Source organism: Equus asinus, chromosome 2, assembly GCF_041296235.1.
Source record: "Equus asinus isolate D_3611 breed Donkey chromosome 2, EquAss-T2T_v2, whole genome shotgun sequence".
Lineage (NCBI taxonomy): Eukaryota > Metazoa > Chordata > Mammalia > Perissodactyla > Equidae > Equus > Equus asinus.
The window spans coordinates 133,543,244-133,559,350 of NC_091791.1; the positions used below are offsets into that span (position 1 = coordinate 133,543,244).

Genomic DNA, 16,107 nt, shown 5'->3' on the forward strand with positions numbered 1-16,107 from the left:
TTTTGTTGCTTTTGTTTTTGGTGTCAAATCCAAAAAATTACCATGAATACCAATGTCAAGGAGCTTACCACCTATGTTTTCTTTCAGGAGTTTTATGGTTTCAGGTCTTCCATTCCAGTCTTTAATCCATTTTGAATTAATTTTTGTGTATGGTTTAAGATAATGGTCCAGTTTCATTCTTTTGCGTGTGGCTGTCCAGTTTTCCCAACACCATATATTGAAGAATCCTTTCCCCGTTGTATATTCTTGGCTCCTCTGTTGTAAATTAATTGACTGTATATGTGCGGGCTTATTTCTGGGTGCCATATTCTCTTCTATTGATCTATGTGGCTGTTTTTATGCCAATATCATACTGTTTGGATTACGATAGCTTTGTAATTTGGTTGGAATCCGGTAGTGTGATGCATCCAGCTTTGTTCTTCTTTCTCAAAATTGCTTTGGCTATTAGACTTGATTTTTGCCTCACTTATGTAGTACCAGGTGGAAAACGCAGGGTGAGGCTCACTCATAATTTGGCAGTTCAGTTTGTGTATATGAATACTTAGGGCACAGATGAAGAAGAGATGAAGCAAGATAGGGTGATTCTGGGCCTAGGGTGGTTCCATCTACTAAAGGATGACAGACAGGCTCCATGACATTGACCACTTGACCCTGGGCAGCAGGTGGGAGGTACGTGCAGGGGCGTTGGTGGGGCTGATGGAGTGATTCCTACATCAGCCCTTTAGTCCCCAAAGATCCCATGTACTCACTAGCCTCACTAGAACCTTGTGCTCTTGTCCATGCTCAACACTCACGTGCCACCGTCTCTTTGCTCATACTGAGTTCCCCCAATGACACCTTCCTGATCCCACTCACCTGCCCCTTCTCCTCTCTGAGCGTCTAAACCCTAGAATCACTGGAGCACAAAGGTCATTTAATCATCTCCTGGTCTCTAGGCAGTAAGGTGACTAGCCACTCCAGTTTGCCCAAAACTGAGGGATTTCTTGGAATGTGGGAGTTTCAGTGCTGGAAGCAGGACAGCTGGTCACCGTGATAGGCAGAGAAGTGAGACATCTTTTACAGCCCACTTCAGATGGCTTCTCTTCTAGGAAGTCTTGCCTGCGTTCCTTAGCTAGGAGCAATCTTTCTCTCCACTGAACATGCCCTAGAACATTACTTGTGGCTGTGGATGCCTGAACTCCACATCCACCTTACTACGGGATTCAAGCGAATGAGGCTATAGTTTGAGGACGTCTAGTTGTTGTGTCCTGTATGTACCAGGACGGGTCAGAGTGGGAGGTGGCAGCAGGCTGGATGCCCTACTTGGGGGTCTGCCGTTCAGTCCCTTTCTGTAGCTGCAGAGTGTGAATTTCTGCAAAGCTGGCTCAGATGTCACTCTTTGAAACATTTAATTACATATAAGGATCTTGAAGGCTGTCTGCCACCTCCCAGGGAAACATTTCTTTTTCCTGCTCCTTCTGAAGTTGGCTGCTTGGAAAGTAATAAAATTGAACTGCAGATGAAGCAACCAGGGGCGTAGGCATTACTGAAAGGAAGAAGCCTCAGGAGAGAGATAGGAAGGGTGACTGGGAGATGGGGGGCAGGGGGAGTTAGAAGACTGTTCATGGAGAGTGAGGTGCAAGAGGTGAGAAAAGTGATGAGTTTCAAGAAGAAAGGAAAAGAGGAAGGAAAGATGGAGAGGTGGGAGCTAGGCTGGGGAGGCACCAAGAAGGAAGGTGGGGTCACAGAGAAGAGGGGTGGCAGACGGGAAGAGAAAGAGCCTGGCTAAGGGGAACAGAAACAGTCAATCAAGAACTTAGCAAAGGCAGAGAGAGGTAAATAGCTTGCGGGTCCAGAATTTCAATAGAGGAGAGAGGGCTCTGGGAGGCACTGGTTGGAAGGGAATGGCCTGAGAGGAAATGCGCTTCTTAGTGTGTATGATTATTTGGGTGGCTTGGTGGAGAGCTGATGGAGGTCAGCACCAAAGCCACAGTCTTCTCTCTTGCAGGCTGCGACAGCGACCACTGGGGCCCCCACTGCAGCAACCGGTGCCAGTGCCAGAACGGTGCCCTGTGCAACCCCATCACGGGCGCCTGCGTGTGCGCTGCCGGCTTCCGTGGCTGGCGGTGCGAGGAGCTCTGCGCGCCCGGCACCCACGGCAAGGGCTGCCAGCTGCCGTGCCAGTGCCACCACGGCGCCGGCTGCGACCCCCGCACTGGCGAGTGCCTCTGCGCGCCCGGCTACACCGGCGTCTAGTGAGTACAGGCCCGCAGGCGCGGAGGGGCAGGCGGGGCCGGCTGCCCTCTCCCCGGGAGCTGCGCGCCAGCCGGCCTCCGTGGGACTGGGCGGGGCTGTGGCATCTCCTCGCTCTGCCCACAAGAGCTGCGGAAGCTGAATGCCCAGGCCTCCCTCACGCAGGTCTCAGATCCCCGCCATCCAGGCCCCGGGGTGACTGGTGCGGACCCGAGAGTTTGCACAGATGGGCGCGCCCATGGCCAGAGGCGCTCATTCAACTCCTCCCAGGAGGCCCTTCCTGGTCGGAGCCCCAGACCTTAGCCTGGACTTCTCTTCTGATCTTAACCCAAATGCGGCTGCTCACCTGGCACCTGACCCCTCCAGGCCATTTGAGGCAGAACCGGGTGAGGGCCCTGGGCAGATAGCCTGCGTAGATTCTGGGGGTAGACTGTGCCTGTCCCTCTGCCCTACCTTCTCCCGCCACACCCCAAACAGCGCCTCACTCTGGTTCCCTGGAAAGTCTATTGACTTCGGAGCTGTTTGGTTCAGACCCCCTCAGAGGCAAGATTGACATTCTCCTCCCTGCTATGTTGAAAACTCAGCAGCCTTCCCAACAGCCCTAGATCCTGAGGGGGCACCCAAGGACTCTGGCCACAGACACATTCCTGAATGAGGGTGCTCCCTGGGCTGATGTGTGGCCAGCTCCAGCTAGATGCCGGAGCCCCTGGACTGAGGCCCAAGGCGAAGACCCCGTGCCAATCCTCCCCTGCATCTCCTCAGTGCCCGGTCCCCACACTTGAGCCTGTCAGGGGAGCTGAGAGCCTGGAAGGGGTCACGCCCCAGATGCTCGCTCTCTTCAATCCAGGTAGATTCCTGAAGGCTGGATCCATGGCCACTTAGTGCCTTTGCTCATGCTGTTCCTTCTGCCTGGCATGCCCTTCTCTCATTCTCCTGGTGAAAGGAACTTCACCTTCAAGACTCATGTAAAATGTCCCCCTCTTAGGGAAGCCTTCCTCAGCTTCTCTTCCCCAGAACCACACTCTTCTTTACCCTAAAGACTCTTGAGTCATCCCACAAGTACTGGCCCAAGTACCCGCCGTTCCAGTTCATTATATCTGAGCCCTGCTGCCCCCTCCTGGCAGGAGGCAGGACTGCATCTCAGCTGACCTTGTGCCTAATATGGTTCACATTGACTGAACTCGCTAAATCCTGGGGAGCCCTGGAGCCTGGGGACTGGCAGCCCCTGGGCCCTGCCGCCTGAGCTGAATGCTGCTGCATCTAACACCTCTGCTTCCCCATGCAGCTGCGAGGAGCTGTGCCCACCTGGGAGCCATGGGGCTCACTGTGAGCTGCGCTGCCCCTGCCAGAATGGAGGCACCTGCCACCACATCACTGGCGAGTGTGCCTGTCCCCCAGGCTGGACGGTAGGTGGACCTGCAGGATCTGGGTAGGGTGCTATAAGAGGTCTGAACATCCGTCACTCACACCCACCCAGGAGGCTAAATTCCTTGCCCTCCCTGAATACTCTCCCTCCTATTTATTGTCATGGGCATCATTAGACACTGCCAGTGGTGCCATGGACAAAGCTTTGAATCTCAGGTCTGCCGTCTAAGTGCTGTGTGACCTGAGGCAAGTTATTTACCACTCTGAGCCTGTGGTCCCTCATGTGCAAAGGAGTTGAATTGTTCTCATAGATTGGCTCTGGCTTTGGGCATAGGTATTCACTTGAGCTGCCATGGGCTCTGGGCCAGATGTGGCAGAAAGAATGTGGTGTAAGGACGGGGGGAGGAGGAAACGCAGCAAGGTCTGGATCACCAGTGTTCATAGAACTTCAGATTCCCAGCCTTCACCACTTTCACTCACATGCACACATTCTGATTCTGTGGGCCCCAGAATCTGTATTTTAACAAGTGCTCCAGGTGATTCTGGTGCAGCCTCAACCAATCCAGGTCTCGTCTCTGGGAACCACCATTGTGGGAAAGGGGCATAGGGTTTATAACCTCACAGGCCTAAATTCAGGTCTCACGTCCAATGTTGACCCTGAAGAAGCCCTCGGTTACTCTAGTCTCTGCCTCCCCATCTGCAAAACTGACATAATGGCAGTCAGCCCTGCCCCGCGCGGCTGCCGCGCTGGCAGGAGGCTCAGATGGGGCAGTGCACATGCCAAGTACTTCACAAACCCGGACGTGCTGTACGATTGCTTGTTTTCTGTATCCCGGGTTGCCACAGACAACCCACAAGCCTCCTTTTAGCCGTTGCTCCACCTGTCCATGCCCCTCCTCATCCTCCGCAGACCCCAGCTCTTCCAAAGCAGCGAGTCCCTGAGGCTGACTCCTGTTTCGGGGGAAGCTCAGTGACACAGCTGGCTGCCTCCCTCTGGAGCCTGAAGCTTGGCAAAGCCAGGGAGGACAGGAGCAGGGTATTTTGGGCGGCTGTGAACATCGAGGTCATGGGAGGCAGGCAGGAGGGACGACTGCAGGGCCAGCTGGTGCAGGCACAGGTTTGCCAGGATTTTTTTAGAGCAGGAAAGGACCCTGGGGATCATCTGGTCCAGCGTCCAAACCTGGCTGCACGCCAGAGTCATGGGTGGTGGGAGTGGGGGTTAAATACAGATGCCCAGGCTCCACCAGCGACCTCTGTGACCCTGGATGTCTATTTGTTGTTTTTTTTGTGAGGAAGATTGGCCCTGAGCTAACACCTGTGCCAGTCTTCCTCTATTTCACGTGGGACGCCGCCACAGCATGGCTTCATAAGCGGTGCTGGGTTTGCACCCGGGAAGCGAACCTGCAAACCCCAGGCCGCCAAAGCAGAGTATGCAAGATTAACTGCTACACCACTGGGCTGGGCCCCCGGTATTTCTATTTTTAATAAGCTCCCCAGATGATTCTGAGGCAGCCAACCTTGTCTGCAGGTCTGCATTTGGAAATCATTAATTGAGACGATAGGATTTTCTTCTGTGTTTCTCAGAACCCTAGGGTTTCTTGGGGGCAAGGGTGGGGGTGGGGAGCCTAATAATTAGGGCTGTGGCTCTCACACACCCTCACTTCTCCATTTTAATTTACTTTCTATCCTGAGGTTCTAGGTAAGATTTCACATTAAAAAAACAGGGTCTCTCAGCTTTAAGAGGCTAGAACACCAAGGCTCTATCCATTCCTTCCTTTCTCAGATGAGGGAGGTGAGGCCCAGGGAGGCTAAGTGACCTGCCCAAGGCCACGCTGCTGGCTAAGAGGGAGGTGGGGCTCGGATCCAGGTCTCCTGAGCCCTAAATCCCAGCCCTTGGAGTCAGTCTGTCTCTTCTGAGGAGGACAAAGGGGCTTCTGTCGCCTCTCCCACACCTGCCCATTTCTCCCACCCTGAACCACTCTCTGGAAAGGCCCTCCCATCTCTAGCCAGCTTCCGGAATTCCACCTCCCACGGGCTGGGTCCTTACAGGCCAGCGGCAGGCAGTGGGTCGGATCAGGAGGTGATGGGGGGAGAACAGGCCACAGGCAGGCTCTGTACCTGTGAAGCCCTTTCTGGAGAGACTGGTGGAGGCTGGTGGTCGAAGAGGCTGGAGGGGGGCAGGGAGCCAACACGTGGAGGGATTTTTTTTCTCTCCAACACAGTGAGAGTTTTGTTCTTCCAGATGACAGGAAACTCTGTCAATAGAAGCCTTTAGACTCGGGGACTTTATGTTTTTAATTTTATTGTAGACAATTGCATTTCTATTTTTGACACAGTATTTAACTTGCAGATTTGTATGAATTATTAATACCCCTTGTGCATGCAGAGTCACAGTGTAATGAAGCTGCAGCGCAGGCCTAAGACCCCTCCCAGGAAGGGCTGGGGCCCGGGAGAGGGTGCTGGGCAGAGGGGTCCTCCCTTTGTCATCCCCCATTGCCTCACTTGCCTGCTGGCCCCAGGGGGCTTCATCCACACTCAGAGATCTAAAGGATACGATTGCTAACTCACATGGGGCAGCTCCCCAAAGGATGGAGGCATTGTGCAGAGCTGGAGAGGAGCCGCCAGGGACTCTGGCCCTCCAGGCCCCTCCTCAGAGAGTCCTGCCACTGGGTGCTGAGTGTGCCCACAGGACACTCCACTTGCCCAGCTGTGGTGAGCCTGTTCCAGGAGGGGCCTCTGCAAAGGGCCTGGGGAATTAGTTCCTCTCTTTTTCTGGGCTCTTAGACCTTGCAGGAGAGAAAAACCAGGTGTGAGTAGGTTGATGAGAGTGGGCACTGCAGATGGAGGGGGAGGGGGAGATGTGACCGGCCCTCTTAGGAGTTCCCAGTCTGATGGCGGACGCTAGATGTAGAGTATGCATGTGTCCACACACACACACACACACACACACACACACAAAGGAAACCACAGGCCCGAAGAGCAGGGAACCAGGAGGACTCTCGTGGAGGGCCAAGAGGAGTTTGGGGCTGAGGCTGTGGAGTCGTGGAAGCTCAGCCTTGGGAAGAATGACGCGTGGAGCCCCGCGCCCCCGCCTGTAACTGGGTCATTTCCACAGCACCCACACCAACCACCGTTCACTGCTGTTCAGTGTCCTTTCTGGGCATCCATGCCACCTGGGACAGCAGCAATCATTAGAAATGCCTACAGATGCTTGGAGAGGCTGTGTGGTCTCCTTTGCATGGCCCAAGGCCTTTCACCATCTTGGCCTCCTCCTTTCTTATCTTCCATTTCCATGGGCTTCTTAAAGTGCGGCTAGTTTCCCAGATTTTGACAAAGCATTTGGTCTAACCAGTTCTGAGAGGAGCAGGACTATGGCCTCACATCATCTCTAACCGTCTAGATGCCACACAGCCCAAGAGCCCACTACAATGGGAGATGCGCACTCAGGTGACCATAGGGCAGATGGGTGAGGGCGTCACAGCAAAGTAGCACAGACTGGGCAGCATGAACAACAGAAGTGTAGTCCCTCACAGTGTGTGCTGCTTTGCCATGACAGCCCTAAGCCATGTGCCCCAGGGTCTGAGGTCCAGGGATCAGCAGGGCTGGTTCCTTCCGAGCCCTCTCTCCTCGGCTTATGGACGGCCGTCTTCTCCCTGTGTCTTCACGTGCTCTTCCCTCTGTGTCCTGATCTGCTCTTCTTATGAGGACATCAGTCATACTGGATTAGGAACCCCCAATGACCTCATTGTAACTTTATTACCTTTATAAAGTTGCTGTCTCCAAATACAGTCACATTCTGAGGTGCTGGGGGTTAGGATATGTGACTCTAGGGGGACACGATTCAGCCCATAACAGCAAGAGAGAAACCATGAGGCCACAGCCCTGTCTTAACCTGATGCTTTCCTGCCTGCTTTCTCCCCCTGCCTCTCCCCAAAAGTCTGTTCTTCCAACAGCAGTAATGAATTAGGTATGTGGCTCTCTTCACCCATCTCAGTCCCAGGTTACACTGGCCTCCTACCACAGGCTACCTCATCAGGTGTCCACTCGGATTGAATTAATATTCATGAAGGACCTTCTCTTTAAGGCACTGTACGCGGTTCCTTCACAGCTCTAATCTCACTTAATCTTTACAACCACCTGGGAGACTGGGGCTTACCACTCCCATTTTATAGATGAGGAAACTGAGGCTTAGAACGATCACACGACTTGTCCTAGCTCAACCATCTGGGCGGAGGTGGAACTGGGATTTGAGCCCAAGTCCTGACCATGAGTCCATGTTCTTTCCACCCCACCAGGCTTGAGGGCAGACTCCCGTCTTCCCTCAAGAACCCCTAGCGTTCGTGGGGTGCAGTGAGAAAGGCAGGCCCCTGCCACGCCTGGGGTACCCCCACCACCTCCAGGAGGAGGGGACCCCTCCTCTGAGTAGCTTTTCCCCGCCCCTCTCCTCGCAGGCACACATTGTCTTCAGCTGCTGCTCTGCCCTCTCAGTCGCCCCTTCCTTTCCCCCTCTGAGCCCCCCTCTCAGCCCCTCCACTGTCTCACTTGTGTGTGGAAGAGAAATCTGAGCTAACAAGTCTCCAACTTAATTCATTACAAGTAAATTGGATGATATTGAAGGATGACTCTGGTCAGCAGGATTTTCCTGACTAAGCCAGCCTCCTCAGGGTTGGCAATTATTGGTGGTTAATAATTGTGTGTTGAACTAATTGATTAATTAATTGTAGGAAGGTCCTTGATCTGTGTAAGAGAAATGACTGTCTCTGGTGTGAGAGGCAGAAGGGCAGCAGGAGACAAGTGCACGTTCAGATTTCTGTTTGAAAAAGACCCAAGATTTCTATTCATCATTTTAAAAGTTATCTAATACCACAAGGCTAATACCGAGGGAGGGTAAAGCAGTCCCCTGCCCCACTCACAAACACCACTCCTGAAAGGAACCATGTTCAAATCTTCTAGGTTTCTTCTGGCATGCCCCTCTGTATTTCCACATAACATGCCTTCCTGCCACTTCCTGACTCCCCCATCGTAGATATTTGCTGAATCTATTGGCTCCCTCCTGTAGAATAAGGCTCAGCTCTGTCATTCACACCCATACAAACACAGCTGCGCTTCCCCTTCCCTCTCAATGGGGTTTTATTACAATTTTTGGTTAAATCATTTTTTACTGTTTATGTTAATATGCCCACATATGTGTTGTTACTAATTTATCCCTAAAACTCTCTGCAGACACATCTGAAATCTCTCAGTTTGGTTTCCGTTTGTTTTGTTTTTGAGGCCACACTTGCAGAACCCTGAAGGCCTCTGCTCCTGCCACGCAGGTGTCGTCCTAGGACCTTCTTTCACCACCATCCTGCAATGTCTTTGCCTCTTGCTTCAGTTGGATTCCCTGTTTCCAGGAACCCGCATCTTTCTTTTCTTGAATAATTCTCTTTGATGGAAAAAATCCTCCAGTAGCTTTCCTGAGAAAGTGTTCATGGAAAGTTAATTTTTGAGGCTGTTCAAATCTGAAAATGTCTTTATTGAATCTCCCTCTTGAGTGTTAGTTTAGCTGGGTATAGAATTCTAGGTTGGAAATGATTTTCCTCTGAATTTTTAAGGCATTGGCTCCATTGTCTTTTAGCTTCGAGTTAAGATGTCTGATATCTTGGACCAGCCCCATGGCTGAGTGGTTAAGTTTGCACACTCTGCTTCAGCAGCCCAGGGTTTCACCGGTTGGATCCTGGGCATGGACATGGCACCACTTGTCAGGCCATGTTGAGGCGGTGTCCCACATGCCACAGCTAGAAGGACCCATAACTAAAAATACACAGCTATGTACTGGGGGGATTTGGGGAGAAAAAGCAGGAAAAAAAAAGATGTGTGATACCTTTTGATTCCTCTTTTTTTGTACATGAGTCTCTAAAAACTTTGAGGCTCATTTCTTTATCCATGGAAATATAAAACTTTACAGTGATAAGCCTTAATGTGGGTCTTTTTTTCATTTTTCGTGCTGGATACGCTATAGGCACTTTCAGTTCAGAAATCAATGCTTTCCATCCTTCCATTCTGGGAAATTTTCTTGTATTATATTTCTCATTCAATTTACTCACCTCCATTTGCTCTGTTCCACTGTCTGGAACCCCTGTTAATTAGATGTCAGAATGCCTGGACCGATCCTCTAATTCTATTACATTTTTCTCTACTGTTTTCAATCCCTCTCTCTCCCCCTCCCTCTCTCATTCTACTTTTGGGTGATTTCTTTACCTTTATCTTCCAGCTCTTCTGCAATTTTTAAAAATTTCTGTCATCTTATTTTTAATTTTCAAGAACTCTTTACTGTTCTCTGGAATCCTCCAGAATCCTGCCAGAGGGAGTATAGTCTGGTAATCTGCATTCTAGGAGCTGAGCAGGGGAAGAGAGCAGAGTCTGATGACCCAGCAGGCGGAGTTCCATATAATCCCCATTCTCGTGGCACCCCCACCCTCAGCTGTGCTTGGTCTCCAGTGTCCAAAGCCTGTGTGGGTCAGCCTTTCTAAAAGTCACGGCCAGTCCTGGGGAGTCAGCTTTTCTGCCATCACAAAGCAGCCTGATGTCTTCCCACCTCAGCAGTTACTGCCCCTCCATTTCCTCTTCCACCTTCCAACTTGTGACGTCTCTTGTCCTCTGCGGTCTCCTCTCCCATTCCTTTCCCCTAGTACACTCATGTTAGCTGGGTTTGGGAAAGAAGTGGAGATAAATGTATGCTTCCAGACCCTCACGTTTAGTCACAGTCTCTTCTTTGTTTTTCCTCAACACTTTGTTATGTACCGTGTGAGAGCACTTGGCACCTGGCACTGTACTTACCTGTTTTCTCATCTCTCTCCCCAGTACACTGGGAGGGCAGGAATCGAGTCTCACTCATGTTTTTGTATCCCTAACACAGGGCCTGGTATACCACAGCCACTCACTAAATGTTTGCTGAATAATTGGATGAGCAAGTTGGCCTCAGTCTCCTCATCTGTAAAATGGGGCTTTGGAGCCATGATGTCAGCTTTCTCTGCTTCTGTGATTGAGGAGAAAGTCTCGCTGAGGGGTTGGGGTGGTCCCTTGGGCCATGGCAGCTGTGCCACTTCTAGGAGAGAGGGGCCTCCAGTTTGCACCTCAGAAGCACCACCTATGTGTGTCTTCCCTCTTCTGTTGCAGGGAGCAGTGTGTGCCCAGCCCTGCCCACCAGGGACGTTTGGCCAGAATTGCAGCCAGGACTGTCCTTGCCACCACGGAGGGCAGTGTGACCATGTGACTGGGCAGTGCCACTGCACAGCCGGATACATGGGGGACAGGTAAGGATGGTGTTGACTATTGCCGTTACTGTTCATGTCGCTCATTTTTCCCAGCAGCCTTGCAGAGATGAGCTGAGGTTTACCAGCCCAAGCATTCTTCTGCCAGTTCTCCCGTTCCTTTTGCAGAAAGCATTCTGAGTCCTCCTGCCAGGGCAATTCATCCCCTCATCCAGCCCAGTGCCCCACGCCCTGAACTTGCATTCAGTCACCTGGGGAAGGAGGCGAGCCCCTACCACCCACTGTCTGGTTTCTGCCTTCCCAGAGGGAGGCAGCGGCACTGACAGTCTAACGAAGCTGAGAGTGTAACCTCAGGTCACACATTCTGCACGATTTCTTCTAGTGTGGATTTTTATTCCTAATATGAGTGCTGCCATTAGTTTGCGTCCTCTGAAGCCCTATGGCTGAGAGCAGACTGAACAAGGGCACCAATGTCCTGGAATCAAGCCAGCCTTGCAGAGTGGATAATCCACAGAACACCTAACTGGGGAATTACTGTACGTGCACATTTGCCACAGCAGGAAGAAGGATGCCATGATGATCGGGTAGGAAGAGGGAGAAGCAATAACCAGGGTGTCTGATGGGGAGTGAGTTCCGGCTGGAAGAGGACATTTGCCCACAGGACCAGGCCAAGTGTCCTCCCTCTCACTGTTGACCCTAGGTGTCTCCTGGAGCAGAGAGAGGGGCAGTAAAGAGGGGGCTCTCATACCCCTTGCCTGGTTCTGTGGGATCCATGTCTCATCTCTGGCTCTGGATTTTGTTACTGTGCTCAGAAGGTGAGGGAGAGGAATATTTATTCGCCGTCCCTCTACCTTCCCTGCCCAGGTAACATCAGGGAGCAGGGATTGGGCTGAATCAACCAGCGAATCCTTCTGGCTCTGACCCACATAACTGGGCTCCTCCAGATCTCACTGGAGTCAGCCCCAAATCCTTGGTGATGTCCAGAAAAGAGATTTCCCACTTTTTGCCTTGGGCTTCCTTACCCCTAGCTGGAAGTCTTTTCAGCCAGATCTGATCTCTATGTGAGCCAGTGTTCATCTCCATGAGTTTCCCAGGCACAGAATATGGGGTGTGGCATCTGGGGATCCACCCTCCCTGGCCTCTGTCAGAGACTGGGTCCCTCAGGGGAGCAGGGGTGGAAAGACTCAAGCAGTGAATCCACCTTCCCATCCTCACCATCTCCCCCAAAAAGGAAAGCTCAGGATGAGCCACAGGGACAGGAGCCAGAAGACCCCAGAACCAGAACAGGACCCCTTTGTTTCAGTCCACTTTCACATGAGAGGGCGTACAGCTCACTTGTTGTTGGAGACGAGCAGGCCCAGGTCTCCAACTGGCTGGACTCAATGCCAGTAGACCCTACCTCATTGGCACTCTTGATTTTCACTGCCAAGATATACCAAATGGAGAAGTAATCCTAATCCTTCTTCTTGTTGGGGCCCAGCCCACGATCCTGGGGCAGAGAGAAATCCCAAAAGCCTGAGGGTCCTCTAGCAAGCTGAGCCAATTAAATACAGAGGAGAGTTCAATAGAAGGGCCGGGTAGCATTTGGGTTTCCCAACAAATGGGCCGCCTGGTGTTTAATATTTTGTAAAATTGCCTCCATTAATTTTGTAGGTGACAGCTACATTAACCCACCCCAAATCATGGCGAGCATATTAAAGTTGAGTGGGTGTAATAACGCAGGCCTCCCCGGATAGGCAGAATCCAGTGCAAATTAAACACGAAATGTAACGAGGGCTTTGCAGCTCATTTTGTAATTTAATTGAGCAATGTATCTGGTTGTTAATGGCAATATCGGACACATTAGATTGATATGTTGCAAAGGAAGGATGTTTAAGTAGAAAACTAATTCCTGCTGTGATTACCCTTCTGTTCCACGGGCCCCGTTATTAGCGTGCTTTGTGTAAAATTCATTAGCAGTCGTTGCTTGATCTCTAAATAAATAAGTTGTTTAAATTGTGAGTAGGAAAAAAAAAAGAGGCTGATTATGTAAATGGATTAGGTTGTCAATATTTCATTTCCAGATTCTGTTTCTGGGGCTACAGTCAGTTGCTTCATAAATATGGCGGCATGGGGAAGAGCCCTTTGGTAGGAGCTGGCTGTCCAGGGCTCTGCCTGGTCCTGCTGGATGGCGCCCAGCAGGAATGTTCCAGGGAAAGGGAGGAGCCGCCAGGTGTCTCCTGGCTTGAGTTTCTTCCCCTGACATCTGAACATCCAAGGAGAGCCAAACTGAGTGACTTCTGGGGGGACCCATACTGAGGCTGAGCAGGCACTGGCAGTTCAGACAGTGATTTTCCAGCTCTTCCTCGCTCTGTGTCCTCCCCTTCTGCCTCAGTCTGCCTCCTTACCTCCCCCATCCTACTTCCCCTCCTCGTTCCTGTCTTCCACTGGCCATTCCTTCTTCATCCCCGCCTTTCTTTCCTTTTCCTCCCGCTGTTTTCAGTTCTCCTTCTTTTCATGAGGCCTCAGACTGGCTAAAATGCAGCAAGATGATCTGGGGTCATCTGGGCCACTTGCAGGCTGCATGAGCTCGTACAGTCACCTCATCTGTCTGCATCTCAGCCTCCTCAACTCCAGAGTCAGGGTGATGAGCCATCTGCTGCTTCAGGGCCTGGGGACAGGGTTTGGGGCCTGAGCCCCTCTCCATGGGTGCCTGGGGCTGTAGCCACGAGTGCTCTTGCATTCTACCAGATTCCTCCTTTTGCCACCGTGGCTGTGAGAGGGGAGAGTGAGTGGCATTTCCTGTGAGGGAGTCAGCAAGGTTAGCCCCCAGTCACCCTCCTCCTCTCCCTGTCATTGTGGGCGCAAGGCAACAAAGAGAGAGAGGAGAGAAAGAGACCCCCCAGTGGAGAGTCATCGAGGCTCATGCCTGACACACAGCTGCCCTCACCCCCAGGCACTCGCAGGCTGGCCCTACCACATCACTGGGGTCTGGCCACTCACCCTCATCATGGGCAACTGAAGGCACCCAGACATGGGTCTCCCCACCCTGTTGTGGAGAAGAACACTGGTTCCAACTCCAGACTGTCCGAGGTTTAATGAAGAAGCTAGGGTTGTGGGTTTTTAAACATCTTTTATGGCCCCACCCCCATCCCCGACAGATTATTGTAGAAGGCATATAGAAAACCGGGAAAATGGAAAAACATGACAATTGAAACACTTGTAATTCTTCAAGTTCACTCCATTGTTAGTATTTTGGAATTCTTCCCTTTGAGCTTTTTCATGCCAGAATCTGAAGCAGAAGGTAGGATGGGCTCTGTTATGAGAACCATAGAAAACAATACTGACAAGAGTAATAATAATAACTAACATTTCTTCTTGAGCCCTTACCATGTGCCGGGCACTTTTCTAAACATTTACACACATTGTTTCATTTAATCCTCAAACAACCTGGTGAGGTTGCATTCTTCTCATCCCATTTTGTGATGAGAAAGCGGATGTCAGAGCTGTAAGATCAGTTCTCCATTTTCCACATTGTTGAAGCAGTGCTGGGACACAGATAATCCAAAACTCCCAAGTCCAGAGATTATTTCCGTTTGTCTCTGGGACACAGGAGTCGCCCACCTCTTTACCCCTTATGGCCCCAGTTTACCCCTTAACTTGACAGGATCCTGTTGCTGTGACAATGAATTTGCACCCCTGAGACATAGCTCTGAGCTGGGGTGAGGGGTGTCTGGGCACATCCAGGAAACCAGGTGATCAAAAGTGGGGTCACAGCCACTCACACCGGATCCACAACCGAGGGCTATGAGTCCATGAGGTCTAATAACTATCAATATGCTGGGAGCTCCAAGCACCAGCATGGGTGGAGGCAGGAGGCAAAGAAGACCCAGTTCTCCTCCTCGAGGGGCCCAGAGGCTGACGGGAGAGCCTTAGCCCCACCCTTGAGGGGACCCCTGGTCCAAGGAAGAGGAAATAGCCGACTCATGGAGGGTTCTCCAGTCCAGTGAAGAGGCCTCTGTACTCAGGGAGAAATTCCACACTGGGGAAGGAGACACATCTCCCAATATGACACGGGAGGCTGTACATCTCCCAAAAGACTCAAAAATAGAAACAATGAGTGGCAATGAAATTACCCCATTTCATTAAATCTAAGATGCCACCAATTGTAAGATGCATTGTTATTTTGTATACTGCTAAGAATGAAAAACACTGGTAAGGTTTTATCAGTGACATGCCATCAGTTAAAAGACTTAACTGATTTCGGATGTGTTAAAATGTATTTTAAGAAGAAAAGATTTACTGTGTAGTGGGTACGGAAGTTTCAGTTTGGGAAGATGAAAAGGTTCTGGAGATGGATGGTGGTGATGGTTGCTCAACAATATGAATGTACTTAATGCCCCCGTACGTTAAAAATGGTTAAATTGGTAAATTTCATATTATGTATATTTTACCACCATCAAAAAATTTTAAAATATGGTTTAGAATCAATGAAATATGATGGTACAAACTCCTTGCTGGGGGACTGAGGACACCTGGCATGAAGGGGGAACTGACTGGGGTGACTAAACCATGGCACACTTCCCGGAGGAGGAGAGGGAAGAGGGGAGGAGGCCGTGAGGCGGGTGCAGCACACCAGGCCCAGGCCTAGAGGCAGGGGGTACAAGCTGGATGGATCTGGAGGGGCAGGGCAGGGGGCCCAGCCGCAGCCTTAGCTGCGCTCTGCTATCCCACAGGTGCCAAGAGGAATGCCCCTTCGGGACCTTCGGCTTCCAGTGCTCGCAGCGCTGTGACTGCCACAACGGGGGCCAGTGTTCACCCACCACGGGCGTCTGCGAGTGCGAGCCTGGCTACAAGGGCCCGCGCTGTCAGGAGCGGCTGTGCCCCGAGGGCCTGCACGGCCCGAGCTGCACCTCGCCCTGCCCCTGTGACGTGGACAACACCATCAGGTATGAGCTGGGGACAGGTGAGCCCAGGGATAGGGGTAGGGTGGGCACAGGTGGAGAGGGGGCTTCTCAAGGCACAGACCCCTCCCCCACCTCCAGCCTGACCATCCAGGCAGGGCAGAGAAAGAGCTAGGACATCAGCTCTCACCTTCGGTAACCACTTTGATGAAAAGAAGAGAAGACCAAGGCCACACAGAGTCAGGACAAGGACCTAGGCCACCTGCCTCTGTCCACTGCACTGGGCTGCCAGCATTGAAAATGGGCCAGTCTGGGACCACAAATACAGGAATAAGGAGGGAGCTTGGTGACCCTCAGGGGAGCTGGGGTGGGAG

General features: G+C 51.6%; 1 protein-coding gene across 14 annotated transcripts in view; it reads left to right on the top strand.

Annotated features, from left to right (window-relative positions):
* MEGF11 (multiple EGF like domains 11) overlaps nt 1–16,107 on the top strand; it is a 337,396-nt gene that overhangs the window by 256,362 nt on the left and 64,927 nt on the right. For all 14 annotated transcript variants that reach the window (XR_011498732.1, XM_070499522.1, XM_044764680.2 and 11 more), the window contains 4 exons: nt 1,988–2,234; nt 3,518–3,638; nt 10,756–10,892; nt 15,566–15,778. Coding sequence is in view for 13 of the 14 variants with exons in the window: in XM_070499522.1 (XP_070355623.1) it covers nt 1,988–2,234; nt 3,518–3,638; nt 10,756–10,892; nt 15,566–15,778 (718 nt within the window). In the remaining variant the exon portion in view is untranslated. The remainder of the gene's footprint in view (nt 1–1,987; nt 2,235–3,517; nt 3,639–10,755; nt 10,893–15,565; nt 15,779–16,107) is intronic.